This window comes from Myotis daubentonii, chromosome 8 (genome assembly GCF_963259705.1).
Source record: "Myotis daubentonii chromosome 8, mMyoDau2.1, whole genome shotgun sequence".
NCBI lineage: Eukaryota > Metazoa > Chordata > Mammalia > Chiroptera > Vespertilionidae > Myotis > Myotis daubentonii.
Window position 1 is genome coordinate 46,245,910 of NC_081847.1, and position 19,118 is coordinate 46,265,027.

At 43.9% G+C, this 19,118-nt stretch overlaps 1 protein-coding gene across 7 annotated transcripts in view; it reads right to left on the reverse strand.

The window, feature by feature from the left end:
- Positions 1-19,118, reverse strand: part of BCL2 (BCL2 apoptosis regulator) — a 166,025-nt gene that overhangs the window by 101,453 nt on the left and 45,454 nt on the right. Inside the window, exon 4 of one of the 7 annotated variants that reach the window (XM_059706283.1) lies at positions 12,553-13,238. The exons of the other annotated variants lie outside the window; for them this stretch is intronic. Within the exon in view, the coding sequence (XP_059562266.1) occupies positions 13,221-13,238 (18 nt within the window). The 3' untranslated portion in view covers positions 12,553-13,220. Of the gene's footprint in view, positions 1-12,552; positions 13,239-19,118 lie in introns of those variants that run through there. 7 annotated transcript variants of the gene reach the window in all.

Sequence of the window (19,118 nt, forward strand, 5' to 3'; positions counted from 1 at the left end):
CAAGTGTGTCAAGATCGTCTTATGTTTGGCTAAGGCAACACACACGATAAAAATTTGAGTGGTGTCTTTAATGCTAGCAAGAGTTATGAGAATCCCAATGAAAAGGCCTAATTCTTATTGAATTTTCTGAGGTAGAAAGACCAGCAGGTAAGTAGATAGCTGGGAAGATAGGAACAAACGTTGACATCCAAATACACATGCCCATTTCCTCATCTCCAAAGATGTAATGGGATCTTGGTAGTACTTCCAAGTCATCCTGCAATGAATGGGAGTCCTCTATAAGCACAGAGGCAGAAAAGCACCAGGGAGACAGGTATGGCAGACACAGGTAAGCAGAGGGAAGAAAAAGCCCCTGTGTGAAGCTGACAGGGAGTGGAATGATGTCATCACCTTCACCTTGTGGTTTCACAAGGGCTGTGAGAGGTCAGAGTGAGGGCTGCCCTTTCCACCAAGTCACCAGACTAGACCTCGCCTCCAGGCTGCTGAGACCTAACAGTCTACTGACCTATTCTTGAACTCATTGCTTCATGGTACCATGGACTCCCAGAAGGTCAGGTCTGGAAGTGTTCTTAGAAATAATCCTACAGTAAAGGTCAGCCCTGAAATGGGGTCTGTCTTCCCCGAAACAAGTCACATCACCGTTCAAAAGAGGCGGGGCTTCGGACAACCCACCAGACATCAGAAGGAAATTCTTAGTGGGCTATGCTTTTAGATGTGGAGAAATGTTTCAAATAAAATGCTAACCTTACATGTATCTGCGTTAGGGAGGTGGGGGGGAAACTCCCCCAAAAGACCTCTTAAAATCCCCGGAATAAGAACAAGGACGCCAGTGACCCCCTGACTCTGAAAGTTATACTCGGAGCCAAGCAGCCTGAAGTGAGTCTTCTGATACCAAAGTCAGCCGTGCTCCCTGACTCCCCTTCATTTCACGCTTCTCTTAAAAGAAAACAGGCCGGACTGTTTCAGTAAATAACAAAAGGTCAGAGAAATGCTACTCGCAACATGAGCAAAATAACGGCACAACCTGCCAAAACGTTTCCTAAGGCCTCACAGGCGGAAAAAGCCAGCGGTGCAACAGCGCACAGATCTGACTGATGAGGAGAAAGGTTCGTCCCCATCGTATCTGCCCTAAGCAAAACCTGCTCATATTTCATCAATAAGAAATTCAAATATAGATTCCGCCAGCAGGTTCAACCAGCACTTCACTATCATGCCCCTCATAAAGAAGCGGGGTGCCTACGTGTGTGGTGTGTTGTTTTAGGCTCCTCTCCTTAGGTTATATTTTGACTGTAGAGCTGGGGTGGGGAAACGATGTCCTCAGAGCTCAAGCTCAGTCAATTTTGTAAAATCTCCTCCTGGATGAAAGATCTAGCTGGTTTCACTCCAACCACCTGATGGTGGGCCCTGCATGTGTGTATCACCTTCAAAATTTCTCTGAGGTGAACAGGATGCAAATAGCATGATAAGAGCTTGTGAGAGAGAAGAAGAAAAAAAACCAAAAACAACAAAAAAACATCCAGGGCAGAAACCAGCTCTCTTCACCACAGGATACTGCCCCAGCTGATGCTGCCGGATGTCGTCTCCCTGGGCATCCCTGTTCTTAGTCGCACAGACAACGCCCCACACGAAGCCTCGTGGGCAGACTTGTTGCAATGACTGCTGTCATTCATCTCTGGCTTTACAGGGCCTTACAAGTAGTCGGCGCCCAACACCTTCAGTGGGTTGACTCCATGGCGTCCATATTGTACCATAGTCCCGGTTTAAATCTACAGGGCAGCATATTTGCAAAATAACCCCCAGGAAATATTATCCCGGCAAGATGTTACTTGGGTGCAACATAATTCTGATTCCATGATGAAATACACTCGGGAAATGCTTCATACAATTAGGTCCCCCCACTCCGGAATCGTAATGCATATGAGCGTAGGTGAGATTCTGAGAAGGCCTGCAAGAAAGAAACCTGTTGAAGTTAGCATTCCCCAAGTGATTTCAGAAATTTTTTATCAATGAATACCTATCAGCATCCTAAGGAACTAGTGTTTGGTAGAGGACATAGTCAGGGAAGCTACCTTAGAGTAATTTCTGATACATGGCTAATCATATGTACTCTGTCCTTTTAAGTCCAATTCATTCTTTCTTCATGCTATGTAATTGTGGTCGGTACTGCCCACATAACACCCTATTATTAGTTTCTTATTCTTTAACTTATTGCTTCATAATATCACAGACTCTCAGAATATCAGATCTGGAAGTGCTCTTAGAGATAATGACAAAGTAAAGGTCAACCCTGAATTTAACAGAATTGTTAACCAAAGCCCCCTCATTGAAGGGACTGGCCTCGGATGTCACAATACAATACATTTGGCTCCCTAATGGCAAGGGTGTTTTCAAGCTCCTATGCTCTGTCTCCCCACCCACACTGTAGACAGGGGTTATAGCAGTGGGTCCCCAGTGGGCAAGAGAAGGGACAGGATGAGAAGAGAAGCCACTTGAACGCCCACTGACGGCCATGCACTTGCACCCCCATCCTCTCACTTAATTCTTACACAACTCCGTGGGTTGGTATTTGAAAGATGAGGAAGCTCAAGGCCACACAGTAAGCAAGTAGCCGAGCCAGGATTTGAGCCAAGAATAGTTTGACTCCAAAACACATACTCCTGCTAGTATATGAAACTCCTTCCACAAAGTGGCCCTCAATAAAAGCACGTTGAATTACATATTAAACCAGGAATTTGCATATCTGAAATTAGAGGCAGAGACTCTTGCAGCTAAGGCTGCAAGGACACACATAAAGCAAGCCTTTGTTTTCTATCAAAATCTTCTATCATCTGTGAATATAAAGAAGATAGGGCATTTTTTAATTCACTGGTAATGAAGTGAAGATTTTTAATTAATGAAAGTTGAATCAAGTTAATCAAGTAATGAGAACAAAATTCTGGTTTTATTGAATATCACAAATAATATGATCATTTAATGTTAGAATTTATTGGCTTCTTTCAAGTGTCGATTCACTTGGTTATGGTTCACAAAATCTGTGATGGGCACAAGTCCAGTTAATATGATGATGATGGTGGTGAGTGGTATATTTTCATTTTATATAAAAAAACCCATATACTATCTAAAATTGCTGTAGTCCTAATAGAAAAAAAAAATTTTCTCCAGACTTAATCAACTGATGAGCTCTGAGAGTGTTCTTTTTCATATTCATCTCATATTTATTTAAATTCAAATTTAAAAATTCAAACCCCTTTAATTTTTGAGGTATTTTGAACATTAGTTAAGTGATTTAATCAACTTACTGGTAGATTAACTGTCTTTTGAAGAATTTCTGAAGCAACATGTGGTCCACACATCCAAGTAAAATATTAAAATATTAAAAATGACAACAATAAACCAACAACAAGTAATAGTAGTCACAACTCCATGAGCAATCAATTGAAAACAAAAAACCACCTTGTTTGGGAAGATTTATAGTGCTCTTTAAAATAATTAATGTGCAATCCAGCTTGGATACCATAGACTTTCAATATTGGCAGAAGGGGATATATTTTTTTTTTTAAATATATTTTATTGATTTTTTACAGAGAGGAAGGGAGAGGGATAGAGAGTTAGAAACATCGATGAGAGAGAAACATCGATCAGCTGCCTCCTGCACACTCCCCACTGGGGATGTGCCCGCAACCAAGGTACATGCCCTTGACAGGAATCGAACCTGGGACCTTTCAGTCCGCAGGCCGACGCTCTATCCACTGAGCCAAACCAGTTAGGGCAGAAGGGGATATTTTTAACGTTAGTATTTAAAAGTCAACCATGATTGTGTAGCCTGAAGAGAAAGAATGACCAAGGATGCCATTCTATATTTAAATGTCATTTTATATTTGAACGTCATTTTTTAGTCAGTGTTAGGTAGTGAATTTTAGCAACAGGTTTACCCCATCTGGAAATTAAAAGCAAAAACAAGTTACAAGGGTGAATTTATGTCTACCAACTTTTTTTTTCCTGAAATCGGAGTAATGCCAATTTTCCTAATACTTCAAAAAAATCAATAACATCTTTGTCCACTAAGATTATTAGATACAATGACATGAAAGTTCACAAGGAAAGAGAGTTTATTAAACCTTGATCATCAGTGTTATGGTTTATCAACAGAAATTTACTTTCAAATGAACTGACAACTGCTACTTGACGGGCTCACTTGCTTCATGAACATCCCAAACCTCCTTTATTTGCTCCCTTTCTGCATACGTCCTCATGTCTTAGTGGAGGAGTTCCTATAAGAAATAGCATTTGCCATGTGGCTCAGTGGTTAAGCATCGACCTATGAACCAGCAGGTCATTGTTTGATTCCTGGTCGGGGCATATGCCCGGGTTGCAGGATTGATCCCCAGTGTGGGGCATGCAGGAGGCAGCCAGTCAGTGAATCTCTCTCATCATTGATGTTTCTATCTCTCTCTCCATCCCTCTCCCTTTCTCTCTAAAATAAAAAAAAGTATATATATTTTTAAAAAATTTTTAAAAGAAATAGTCTTTCAATTCCTCCCATATCCAAGTAAACTGACAGGGTCAGCTCTGCACAGGTTCTGCAGAGAAAAAGCCATCAAATCTATACCTGCGACAGAATAAGTAGCAGCAGAAATTAAGAAGGAAGCAGAAAAGGCAAATAATTAGCTTCCTAGCACCTGCTATTCCAGATCTGATTTTTTTAAAGTGAATGTACAGACAACAGATACCACCTCCATAAACAAAAACCCATTTTAACGGCGAATGGAATGATTCCTGCAATGAACAGTCTGAATTTCCTCCTCGTTTTCCAAAATAATAGCGGCCGCTTACAGAGTCTGTAGTGCATTCCAGGTACTGTTCTAAGAACTTGGTTCATGTTAACTCGCGACAACACTTATAAGGAAGGTGCTTTGTAATATGCACTTTGCAGATGAGCAAAAGGAAGCATCGAGAACCAGGGAGGAAAGGGCAGAGATAAAGTCTGAATCCAGAAGCCTGCTTTGGGTCCATGCTGCTAAGACCTGACATTCTGCTGACCGATTAGAAAGTTCACTGGGTTTACTATTCTGACACGTTTGGATAAGAGGATGGTCAAGGCAGTTAATAGCAGGTTCCCATATAAGAAAATATTTCAACACTCAGAAAAGGGTTAAAATAGTCTGTGATTCTGCCACTGGAGCGCAGAACCAGAGAGACCTCCCCAGGAGCTGTCTGTGGGCTATTTCAAAACATCAGTGGCCAGGGTGAACCCCTCCTTCAGCACATGATCCATTTATAGTGTCAATTGGGGAAGAAAACTATCTGAGGTGGACATTAGAGACCTCTAGGATTCTTTCTTTCACATTCCAGATACGAATAATTTAATTGCTGGAGTTAAAGACTTGTCTGTTTTTTAGGAAAATGAGATTTTTATTTGGGATTCCCCAGTATATTAGAAAGATGATTCTTAGTATAATTGTGGGCAAGAAGGAAATAATATACATATTTGTGGCTATGAGCAGCTAACCAGAAAAAAAAAAAAAAGGGAAAGAAACTGTCTGGACTTGCACGGCTCCAAAAACGGCTGGATGTTTGCTTTTTTTCCACACGAGTAAGCACTTCTTTCTTATCTGGGAGGATTCGTTTCCCACCTGTGTCTTTGACGTTCATGAAATGCATATAAAGTGACTGTTTATTTTCCACCCACGGATAGCTGAAGTTATTCTTTCTCTGGGCTTTACTTTTCGGACTCACAATTTGTTTGGCAAGCTTCGGCGTGAGAGAAAGCTTCCTTTTATGTACAGCAGACTCCCGACTACTTAGAATGTTTGTTTGGGAGTTAAAGGGATGCCTGGTGTTTTTCTGTTTTATAACAATTACCATGTACAACATGACCGAACAAAAACCAAAATGTGCTCCAACTGAATTCCATCTTCCTTGTGAGTACTCCTCCCCATGGGCACCATGATTATCGACGCCAGATTTTTTTAAAGTTCAACGTGACTGCTTATATTATCAATTAATGCATATATCCCAAGTACGGGGCCTGGAACACATGCAGTCTGTGGCAGTCTGACCTTTGAGCTGTGCTGTTCTTATACATCACACTGAGCGTTAGATTTCAACTCGAGTGAAGATTGGATCTTCGAGAGGGCTGCCACCGGCACCATCCTGATGGCACAGGAGGGGCACACTCCCTGTATCAGAGCAAAAACCACTGGATGGGAACAAAAAGACAGCAAGGCAAGAGGTCTTCCGCAGGTCAAGGGGAACCAGGACAGAGATGAGTGGAGAAGGGGTGGGATGTCAAGCTAGAGAACACGGGCCCTGCCTGGACCTGGATCTGGCCCAAGGTAGGGACCCCCGCTGTGAAGTGCATAGACCTAAGGAGCCTAGGGTTGCAAGTCTGATTCCTTGGAAGAGCACCTAGAAGAGTCAAGCACTGGGAAGGTCTGATCCCCTGCATTTGGCAGTCAAGATCATTTCCCCCATTTTACTGGTAACTCAGCTGAGGTCCAACATAGCTAAATGATGCAAAGCTAGAGCAGTATAAGGCCAGCGCCTTTTCCAGCTCCAGAAATGAGAGCCGGGACTTTTCTGGGTCTCATGTTATGCGTCACCAATGAAACGGGGTGGCACTGTGGACAGCTCCATCCAGAGCATGACTTCTAATAAACAGAGCAAACTCCGCAATGCTGTGGGTTCCGAGCCTCTTCCTCCTCCACCGAAACTGGACTGTGCCCAGGAGCACAACAGCCATCTACCTCCACGGCTTGGAGCACAGAGACCTCGAGGGACACAACTCTCTGTGCTTCTAATCGGAAAGCCAGGTTTGACTCATTGCACCATTCAGTTCTTCAAAACCTGACGTGGCCTCGTGTGAATCCTGAAAGTCGAGAATGTGGATCCAGAGAGACGCCACTTACTAGCCAGGATAGGCGACGTGGCTCTAAGAAACTGACTTCCTTTTCTCACTTTGCAACTCACTTGCTGAGTAAACTTGGGCTGCCCGCTTCTTAGCCTTGGATTCCCCTTGCATAAAAAAAGCGGGAAAACAAAGTCTAAGGACCTCTCAGGGGTAGTATGAAGAGGCCCAATGGATGTTTTAAACCACATGGTCCTAGGACAGTGGGTGTGCTCTACGTGATCATCCATTAACACCGTCTGTGGTTGGTTACGGACACACACACCGATATTTCTTACAAAAAAAAAAGGGCAAGGAATTAATTCTGTTTTTGTTTGGGGGTAATTTCACAAAATGTCATATTAAAACATTAACATTCTGAAGCCTAAATTCCATTGAATGTAGCAAAGGAACATAATAAAACTTGGTAACGGCAATATCCCAATCTGCAAGTTCCTTAAGGAGATGAATAAATTAACCAGATGGTTAATTAATCAAGTATATTTGATGGGACAAATACAGTCACTCATCTCATTCTGTTTTAAATTTAGTTTGAGAATTCTGTAAAAAAAAATGCTGCCATCCTGCATCTGTTGAATGCTAAGTTTGCCAGTTTTCCCCGTACCTCAGGTACAGAATATATATATGGCAGAATATAATGGGCAGGTACTGTTTTGTGACCACATTATTTAACTTTAAGATATTAACACAGGGTTAAGCGGTGACTTAATCAGGGGCTACATATGCAAAGATGATGAATCTTAAATTTCTCTCCTGCCCAATACCCCGAATTTGTGAACTGGCTAGTTAGCCTGGAGTAGGGGTACATAGTTGGGGGATGGGGTCTATTATAGCTAGGGGCCACAAAAAAAGGCTAATAAACCTTTCCACTCCACACAGGGCCTGCCCCTGGTCTTGAGCATCTTCCATCCCAGGCTCTAATGAATCCACTTAATCAGCCACAATATAAGTGGCATAATTAACCGTTGTGCTCAACATCCATTAAAACCAAATACATGTCCACTGGACAGGGCTGACCCAGGAAACCTTCCTCCAGACTGTTTTCACCAGTCTACCCAAAAGGGGAAAAGTTAGAGAAGATAGTGAAGTTCCTTTAAGATGAAATTCATTCAATTTTAAAACATACAGTGTAATTTATTCTGAGGTTATGTCCTTCCTAGTTTTTAGTGTTCGATGTTCTTTTTCAAAATATATTTTTTATTGTTGATAGTATTACAGATATCTCCCATTTCCCCCTATTCACCCCTCTCCTCCTCAATGTTCTTTATTTCACCAGTGAGAGTAAATAGTAGGTAATTTCTAATATCTCAATGTGGCAAAGTAAGAAGTTAACATCTCTATGTTGGCCCTTAAATTAAAAGAAAAAACAAACATAAGTTTGACGAGCACTGCCTGAGAATGAGTCACCTGCTGTTAACTACTCATAAAGAACAGAGACCCACGCGGGTATTTTTTCATGTGATCAAATAGTTAATCCTAGTAAGACACAAAGCTCCATTTCAATATGTAATGCAGAAGGATTTCAAAGGCTGTACTAATAAAAGGGATTTCCAAACTGAGCTAGAAAAGTGTGCTGCCATCTGAAGTCAAACACAAAATGTACTATACAAACATACAATGCATTGTCCTTCTTCATATGGTACAAAGCATTTTAATTAAAACCCACAGGGCATACAAAGGCAATATAATCCAGCAGACATCATCATCATAATAAAGAATGAAAACACTGTTGACGGGTTTGCCACCTGTAGATGCCCTCTATGGAAGCTGTAGACAAATATCGGTTCTACATCTGAGGACAGATGGCAGAGGATTTAACCATGCAACCAACCCAAAGGAACCCAGGTGTTATCAACCTTGGCACTAGTTGACAGACACTAGGAGGTGGCAGAGGGAGGGAGTCAGAAGAGCTCATGTTTTCATTTTTTCAATAAGTAATTAAGTGATGCTCTCTATGGTTAATAGAATAAGAAATGAAGCTGCAAAAATCTGTTTGAAATGTAAGCAATGCCCTTTAAGGGGAGGGGCTAGGAAAGGTGACACATACCATGGAGAGCAGCAGCTCAGGGGAGAGATGGGGCTGAATAATGGAGAGAACCCTCATCTAGCCTAAAAGGAACTCAACAAAGCCAAATGCGTACAAATTGGGAAAGAGTGGGGTGATGGGTTGAGTTGCATCCCCCTGGTTCCTGTGAATTTGACCTTTATGGATAAATAGGGTCATTGGGGTGGCCTCTCATCCAATGAATGGTGTCCTCATAAGAGGAGGAAACACCATGTGACAACAGACACAGAGAGAGAACGGTTTGTGGCGACAGAGACAGACGGGAGAGCCACAGTTGTGAGCTAAGGGCCAAGGATGGATGGCCACCACCAGAAGTGGAAGAGACCAGGCAGGGTCCTTCCCCAGAGCCTTCACAGGCAGCGTGGTCCCGCCCACACCTGGATTTGGGACTTCTAGGCTCCAGGGCTGTGGGAGAGAATACATTCTACTGCTTTAAGCCCCCCAGTTTGCAGACACTAGTATGAATGGTATACATATATCATTTAAAGATAGGAAGGCAATCACCAAAAGAACTTTAAAAAAGGGTGGGAGGGTGCAAAGGATATTGCCTGTGGGAAGTGGGTCTGAGGGAGGAGAGGAGAATACGGAGGCCATTATATTTTATTAATAAATGCCTTCCGGACTCTTTGATTTTTAAACCACACTGGTGTTCCTTTGATCTTAAAAATGTATAGATAAAATATCACTGGGATGTCCCGGTCAGATTTCTCCATGTCCCCCTGGCCTGGTCCCCACCCTCCAGTGGACACTCCCTGGACACGGTTCCCAGCTGTCTTCAGGGAGGGCTGGAGCCGAGCAGGGAGGGAGGGAGCCAGGAGGCGGTGTCTGAATGTGCTCACACGCCTGCTGTGCACATCTCGAAATCAAACACAAAGTATTTTGGGACTTTCTGTGGGTTTGTATCATCGATGATGGTAATTTTCCCTATTGACTAGGGTGATGAAGAATCAACTCTAACAAAAACAGAGAGAACATCAGAGAGCTTGTCACTAGCTTCCTTTGTAGATTATCATGCAAAACAATGCCTGACAAAGATTTCAGTGATGAGGTTATGCACTATCAGGAAAACCTCACAACAGGCCTTCGTCACAAATGTGTGCTCATCAAATTGTATTTAACCCACAAAAGCAATGTTCAGTGCTCCCCTGTGGCCTGGATCAAGGATCTTCGATCTGTGCTGTGGGTTGTGAGTGTCCCGGCCCTAAGAAGTCCCATGCCCTTTGCTCACTCTAAGAAGAAAGCTCACATTGAACCCAGCAGCCTGTACTGCTGTGACAAGCTGTGTTGTCACCTCCCCCATGAACAGGCCTATTGATGACTGTGGGACCTAGAGCGAGAGCACCAGCCCCCTTAGTGGAAAGAGCAGGAGGCGTGTCAGTGTTCCTAGCATGCCCTGCGAGAGAGGAAGAGGACGCAGAGGACAAACATGCTTGTGTGGGCACGGGGCCTCTGCACAGGTCTATCTGCACGCAGCTACCTAAGGGCAGCTGGGGAGCACTTTGCCATTTGTTGGCTGGAAACAATGAGATGTCTTACAGCTATCACATGGATGAACACGCAGGAGGAGGAGCAAAGGGGCGGTGTTTTATCAGGAGCAACATCCTAATTGCAGTTAATACACTGTCCAAAGGGAAACAGTTTGCTTTTACCATCAGCCCAGCCTTTGGTTTCCATGAGTAACATCTCCCAGCCACCCAGGGGGGGTACTTTCCCTACCCACTAGGCTATCACACATCCACACTCTGCAAGTCTTCCCTTCTGGGTTGCAGATGCCAAGATGAGCCAGGATGGGCTTCCCATGAGAAAACAAGTCACAACCCACAGAGCCACTGCATGTGGCATCTATATTGGACACAATGCATAGAATGGCTCCGTTTTCATGATGTGAGCTCTCATAGAGCTCTCCCTCCAGCCCCGCAGAGGGAAGGGGCTATGCATGCACCTAGCACTGATACCTTCAAGTGCACGCATCTGCTTTCCACTTGTTTCGGGTACTGTTCTCCATAGTTGGTCTCTTCTCCTTTCTTGCTTTAAAGCATCACCTCTCAACACACTGTGATGAAGATCAAACCCTTAGACTCAGATGTTCCAAAAACCTGATCTATTAGATGTGCTTTGATCACACCTGGCTACTTCTCATCTGCTTAGTTCTTAGTCATATTAATGCTGCTGTAAACACATTCTATCATTCGGGTTACGCTGTAAGCCTAACCTGTCTTTGCTAGTACATAACAATGGACTATCTCACTTTCCTCATTCCGCACATACACACACATGCACGCACACGCACACACACAGCCATGTATCATCTGAGGACACAGGCTGAGTTTCCTAGCAATGTCACTGAAAGCAGGCCAATACCCTGTCGATTTCCAAGTCCTGGGTTTATGATGTAAATTAAGAGGAACATGATGACAGCTTCACAAACCCATTTTACCAAGAAGAGATTTTAGTAGCTACTATTCTGTAGAACTTTCTGCCATGACAGGGCATGTCTGTACGAAGCAGACACATTCCTGAGCCGGGCTCACCTTGGCCAGCAGGAGTAGACCCCAATAGGACATCCAGATGACAGTCGCTCAGTCCCTAAGAATGAACATGACCCAGCTCCTTAGGGGTCAGATTTAGAACTAATGAGGCTCCATCCACATTATATAACAAACTCACTAGGGAAAAGGTGGCTATTTCTAATTGATTTTAAAGGCGGGGGGGGGGGGGGGGAAGCCTGGATCAAGTGTCCCCATCTCCTCCCATTCTCCTGGCAGACGAAGATGGGGATGGACCAAATGGGAAGAATATGAGGAACAATAACTGTATAAACAAGAAGAAATAAAATGAAAAAGAAAAATAAACATGAGCTGGATCGGGGGGGAAAAAAAGGCAAAACAAGCAGAAATGATCTTTTGATAAGAACGGTATTACATAATACGGCGCCTACAACATGTAAAGTCACTTTGCCCGAATAATCACTTTTCTACAAAGAATTAAGAGAGCAGAATGAACACAAAAATCAATTAAGGTCCAGAGAAGGGCTCCAGCCCCCTTGAGGGGCTTCTTATCCAAACATTAACTCCCTAATGCAGGTCCTGTCAGGCTGTCTACTGGAGGGTATTTTTTATTATCACTTGAGCTTGTCTGTTTGGAGAGTCCGTTTCCCATTTTAGTGCGCAAGAAAAGGTTAAGTAGGAGAAGCAGAATGCTCATCCACTTAGGAAATGATCCAATGCACCCCAGCGCCAGAGGCTCTCGGGCCTCCTGTGGCGCATCGGCTTCCGAGGAGCTCTCCTGGCTGCACCCAGCACCCAACAGTGCCCCTGCCTCCAAGGGAGACCACAGCACCCCCATTCCAGCCGTTCCCATCAGGGACAAGGCAGACACAGAGCGAACCAGCACAGAGCTTGGCCCACAGGAAGCACGAAATACATTTTCACTGAAGAAACGAGGAGGAAGAAACGGATGTCTGACCCAAAGGAATTGTTGAACACCAGAGCCCACGTGCTCCTGGTATGAGCCACGCAGGGCAGCCGGGCCTCACGCAAGACAACTCAACGTGCATTTGTCCAATGACTGAGACAAAGGGAGAGCTTTGAAACTTACGCAGACACATAAACATACTTGAGGAGGAAATCATATTTTTATTATGCTGTTTATGCCCTTTGAGAAATGTGGTGATACATTATCTGAAAAATAAATTAGAATGTCCCACTTTGCCATACAAAACGGGATTTTTGTAATATGGGGTTTGCCTAAAGATGAGAGCATACATACTCATTTTGAAAAAGTACACATACTCTGTACGAGCACAACATACAGGAGGAGGATCCGAGGAGCCTGAAGGTGAAGGGTGTCTTACCAGTTAGGATGTGCAACTGGGGTGGGCGGTGAAAATAAAACACTGGAGGTAGGAAACTCACGCCAGGGTCACAGCTCAGTGTCCTGTTCATAGTAAGTGCGGGGTTTTTTGACCAAATTTGGCCTTCTTAGACCTCCAGGGCAGCCCTTCTGCATTTCCAGGAAGGAGGTGGATAAGAGGCTATTTTGGTCTGTCTGCCCATCTGGTCTCTTTGTAGCTGGTTAGCTCAAGCACTCAGCTCACCGTCAGGCCAGCTCATTACGTGCCTTTGCTGACCACTTGGCCATCCCACCATGACATGGGACACTCACTGGAGACAGGAGACACCCAATAAGAAAGTCCCAGGGGGTAGGTACCCGCTCCTCCCCCTTCACAGCGCAATTCCAGGCTGTGGGTCAGCAGCATCCTTGACCCTGAGGAAGGGAAAAGCATATCAGAACCTGACCGTATTGTCCCCAAATAAAGAACTCACATCAACAGGGAGTATAAAAATGTTATTTAGAACTTCTGTTCTCAGATGTGTAATACAAAGGAGAGCTTGTTGTGCCAGGGAACAAAGTGATCCAATATTCACAAAGCAGGAATTCTCCCTCTGCACATTTTGTTTCCAAAACACTTAGGAATACAGCAAGATTTCAAGTTGGGGTAAAGAAGCTCCTTTTGGAAGCAAGAGAGGAGATAAGTGAAATCTTTCACAGACAGGATGAAATTCTTCCAAGAAAGCTGTACGCCTGCTGTGAATGTCAGCATTTCGGGGCACCCCAGTGTAAATGGTGAGAGGCTCTGGCCCCGGACACATGGCATGGGTATGGGTGAGGGGGGAAAGAGGGCTGAGAGTTTTAAAGCTACAGAATATTCTGGCAACATATCATGGGAATGCAGGAACCTCAAGCATTTTTTAAATTAACCTCTTAGGCCTAGGGTTCCAAGCAGACCAGGTAGTTTTGCTTCCCCTGGGATTGCTGCCAGAAAGGAACAAGCAGTGCTTCTTTATTACATATTTTAGAAACCTGTTTTGTTACCTGCAGGCAAGTCAGGTGGTAAGGAGACTTCTTTTATCAAGGTGGGGGCTGGGGGAGCAGGCCGGCTGGGGAGCGACCTTTCTCTCCTGAACATTCACTGCACGATAACTCAGAACCAAAACCCCGACCAGAAGAAAACTCAAGGGGAATCCATATGTTCCTCTTACTTTGATGTCATTAGAGTTACTTTCCCACGGCAAACAGTCACCCAATCCCCTTGGCTGGAGTTAGTTCCTGGAAGGTGATGCAATTTGGCCAAGGAGCCTGGGCTTTGAAACCAGGTTCACCAACTTGACCCCAGCTCCTCGATCACTATGGGACCAACGTCATATTGCTCAACTTCTCTTCAACTCAACTCCCTTATGCATAAAACTGGAATAAAGATGCCCCTCTGATGGGATTGCTGCAAATATCAAATGTAAAAATGGAAGTCAGGTGCTCAGCACGCAGTGGGCCCTGCCTCTGAGTGCAGGGACTGTGACTGACTCATCTTTGTGTCCCCTATACCACATGTCCCTCGGTAGGGCTCCTGTCAAATTGAACAAAATAGTTAGATGTATTATTTTCCCTGTTCTTTTTCTCTCATAATCTGTCCTTTGCCCTTGCCCTTAAACTCACTGACTGCGCACGCTTCAGACCAGCTGTGATTGACATTTGATCCACTCCACTGTAAAGACACTTGTGCTCCAAGCATTATTTTATTGATGGCAAGGTTAGTGGCAAAATTGAATAGGAGATCTGACTGCTTCGATGCATTTCCTACCACTGGAATGTCAAGGGGCCACTGCTAACATTGAAGATACAAAGGAAATACTTAAAGAGGCAAAGGAGGATTAAAGGGAGTGAGAGATGAAAGTCAGGAAATTCAGGCCAAACTCCCAAATCTGACACCAAACTACTGGTACCTTTGAACAGCCTGCATATTATTAAACATTCTTAAGAAGTTAACATCTATGACAAGTAAAATTGAGTCAATGTTAACAAGCTGACATCATGGAAATTTTCAAGGTGATTATCTACTGAAAATTGTATTATCCTCCTTTGTATGTGGTCGATGGGAATGGAGATCTAGTCAAGTGACTTACAGCTCTTACCATCAATACCTACACCCCATGCCCCTCACTTCTCCCACTCATCTGGCCACAGTATTTACAACATTTGCTGCGTGGACTACACTACTCTGTTTCAAGTCCCCTTGGATGTGAATGAGAACCAGGAAAGGCGTCGGCCCACAGAGATTCAACAACAAGAGATGAGGTGGCAGAGGAAGAATGTCCATGGAGTGGAAGGCACGGAGGGAGGCAAGGGGATCCTAAGGGCAGGGGGCTGCGCAGCAGTCAAAAGGAAGAATACAAACTCTCACTGATGACCCAGGGACAGAAACAAAACTTCAAGGTCCTGCAAAGTACCAGGGTCCTTGAGGAGCTAGAAGGATGGATGCGTGGCAGATAAGGATTCTGGAGAACATGTGGCCCTCCAGGTGTCTCCAGCCAAAACTCCGGGCGTCTCCCTCTCAAATCCACGTTATCAGTGAAGCAATCAAAGTGACCGCTCATGTGCTTTCAGAAGAGCCTCTGCTAAGGTGGGAGAAGGCTGGGAGGGGCGGAGCATGATGGCAAGAGGAATGCAAATGAAAGAGAAGAATGGGCTTCTGTCCTCATGCAACTATTATTGCATATGTAGAGGAATAATAAAACAATAAAGGCAGCCATAGGTAATTAAACACAAGACACTTCCCTATGGTGTCCCATTTGATCTTCCTAGTAACCCTACGATAAAGATACTAATAATCCATTTAAACACTTCATCCAAGATTACAGAACTCGGATAGAGATGAAGCCAGGGCTAAAAGTGAGGTCGGTCTGACTCCAGAATCTGTTTTCCAAGCTCTTCCACTCTACAGATTCTCTCTGAAACAACTTCACACCCACACACATGCACATGGAGGAGGATTTTATAATCTAGGCATAAGGGCAGGCCCATCGCATTATGACTCAAACCCCACAGGCTGTAAAGGAATAAAACTGATAAATGTGATTACATGAAAATAAAAATATTCTACTTGGGGGGGAAAACCATAAACAAAGATAAATGACAAAGTAGAGAACTATTTGGAACATAAATCATAGACAAAAGACTCATTTCATTAATACATAAGGAATGCCTATAAATCAATAAGATCCAACAAAGCCAAGTGGACTGGTCAGCTAATATAAAAGAAAAATCAGAATAGTTCACAAACACATTAAAAGATACTAAACTTGACTCACATAAGAGTCAGACTAAACGTATTAGGATTGGTGAACATCAAAACGTTTTCTCGTAACGCTCTGGTGAGGGTATGAGAACAGAGGCGCTCTCATAAATTACTAATGAGAAAATAAATGGATACATCCGCTCTGAAGACAATCTGGCACTATCCATCAAAATTATAAATGTACTTAGCCTCTGACCCCAAATTCCAATTCCAGAATTTTATCCTGCAGATAAAACTCTTATGTGTGCAAAATGATGATTGTAGGAAGCCAATCTTTGTAGCAATGTTTGTACTAGCAAAAGTTGGAAAACAATTTAAATACCCAACAAAAGGAGACCGATTTAAATAAATTATGGCATCTCCCTGGAATGGCCTATTATTTAGCCACAAAAGAGAAGAGGAAGCTCTTCATGTATTGATATGGAACAAGCCCCAAGGAATACTTCTAAGCAAACAAAGCAAATTAAAAATGGCAAGCAGAATATATTACCACAAATGTAAGAACTAATGGTACCGTGTTTACTTATATATTTATATGTAGCCCCTGGGAAGATATACAAGAGACTGGCAGCACCAGTAGCTTCCAGAGAAAAATGGGGGAGATGCAAGGTTGGGAGAAAAACTGCCTAACCTGGGTCTTTTGAATCTAAATAATATATCCTTATATTACCTACTCAAAAAATAAATTTATATACATTTATATATGTGTACTTATACATATATATGTATATGAGTATATATAATTTATTTTTAATAGATTACATATACACACATAGAAAACATATGCATAGATATATGCCACATACAAATTATATATTCCACATATACACATTCAAATTGCATATATAGACACACATACTAGTATATGTATAGATATAAGCCCCAGACAACAAGATGCCAAACAGTGGCCAAAGCTTCTCTGGCTCAGCCTTGCAGCCAGCGGGTCAGCAAGAGAAGCTACAAAAAGAGCATCCAGGCGCTCCCTCCTCCAGGAAACCAGCCCAGCTGAGGGGTTAGCTAGAACATAGATTGCAGAGGGGTCTCCCCTACTCACAGCAGTGTGACCTTGGGCAAGGTACAGCACCACTCAAACAAGGTCTCAGTTTCCTCATCCCTAAAATGGGGATAACCCTTCCCTCCTGCTGAAGTTTTGGGGAGCAATGAATGAATACATGCAAAGCCCTTAGCCTAGCGCCTGGCACTCTGTAAAAGTATGCATGTATTTGTTAAACTAAGTTTACTTGGTTGGTCGGGGATGATGTCTCTGAAAAGTACCATCGAAACTGCGATCAGAAAAATCAGCAAGGAAAAGGGAAGCAGAATGGGGTGCTTAGAAGGAATAATAGCACATGCAAAGGTCAGGGGTAGGAAAAGCACTGAAGCCCCCAAGGAAACAGGTGTAGCTTATGAGGATGGGCCTGCAAGAGACATGGCTAAAGGAGCAAGCACGGGCCAGTCGGGACAGCTTCTCTGTGGGAGGACGGCTGCAAATGGAGCATTTCAGGCAGGGGGATCCCATGGTTGAACAGGCTTTCCTAGAAAGAGTCATTTGCTACTGTTTGGAAGACAGTTGGAGAGAGGCAAAAACTGGGTGGCAGAGAGGCCACTTGGGGATTGTTACAGCAGCTCAAGGAGAAATGATGAGGCTGTGAACTAAGAAGCGGCAGTAAGTACAAGGGGAGGGAATCGATCGACAACACCGAGGTGGAATGTGTGGGGCTTGTTGACCGGGAAGGGGTGGGGTGAGGGGGGAGATGGAACCAGGGATAATTGCCATAGTTATGACTTGGCCAATTTTGAGGACTGTGATGCAACTCAATGAAATAAGGAGTTCAGACAAAGGAACTGGCTGGGGAGGAGGTAAGATGGCAGGTTAAGTCCTATATTTGTTGAGGTTCGAGTGTGTCATAGATAATCCTCAGTTAGCTATAGGTGTCGGAACTTCAGATGAAGGACTGGCTTTGGGAATACAGCTTTGGGAGGTACCAGACACATTTTTAACACTTAAGAGCTCTGGACTATGGCTAAGGCAGCTGCCACAAAATGGCAATGGTCCCTTTGGTCCAAGTAAGAGACTTCTGAGAAGGTACATTACCTGTGATGCAGGTAAGACCCACGCTCCCTTTCTCCTTCTTTCTCCCCTCTTACTTCTGCTTCTCTCTCTTTTTCTTTCTTCCCCCTGTATTTCTTTCTTCCTAAACACATAATAATAGTCCTCATAAGAGGTTTCCTTAAATGCTTCACATAAAGCAATCCATTTATGAACAGTACTAGCTTATTAGTGGTGATGATTTTACTTTTTTCCCCTATATTCCTGCTGTGAACCCTGATGGCTAACTGGGCTCAAATGGAAAAAAACACACACACAAAAAAACACAAGCAAACAGACAAACAAAATACAAAAAACAAACAAACAGAGCTTAGCAGCCATTTCTGCACAGGGGCCTCTCACACAAACTGGACTTCCGCAGAGATGCGCTAACCTGCCGGCCTCCTCACTGTTTCTGCCACCTGAGCCTGTCCTTATGAAGGAGTCCTGGAGTCCTATTTCAACCAATAGGACTGAGGCTTTCCCCATCCTAGTGGAGCTGTGCAGCTTCGACCAATCAGAGTGGCTCTATTCTGACGAATTCAGGGACCAGGGGCAGGGACTTCTGTCTACATAAGCTAGCTCCTCTCAGGCTTTGGGTGCATCTCCCACAAGACCTGAGCTACCCATTGAGCTGTTTTCCCCGTACTCTAAATTGGAGATTTGAACTGGTGCAAATGACCAGCAGTTGACATTGCTCTCCTTTGGCTTGCCTCTTCACACATAGCAGAAGTCACAGAAAGTTGTCCCTGCCCTGTAGATGCATGCCCACAACACAGGGAGAATCCCTGAAGACCTTATTTTCCCTGTACCTGTCTTAACATGTGCACTCTCTAGGCTTTTCTTAGAAAGGGCAGCCTGTGGTTCTCTCCAGCCATGGGCGTTCAGCAAAATCATCCTCCCCCCTAACAGTCCACCTACTGAG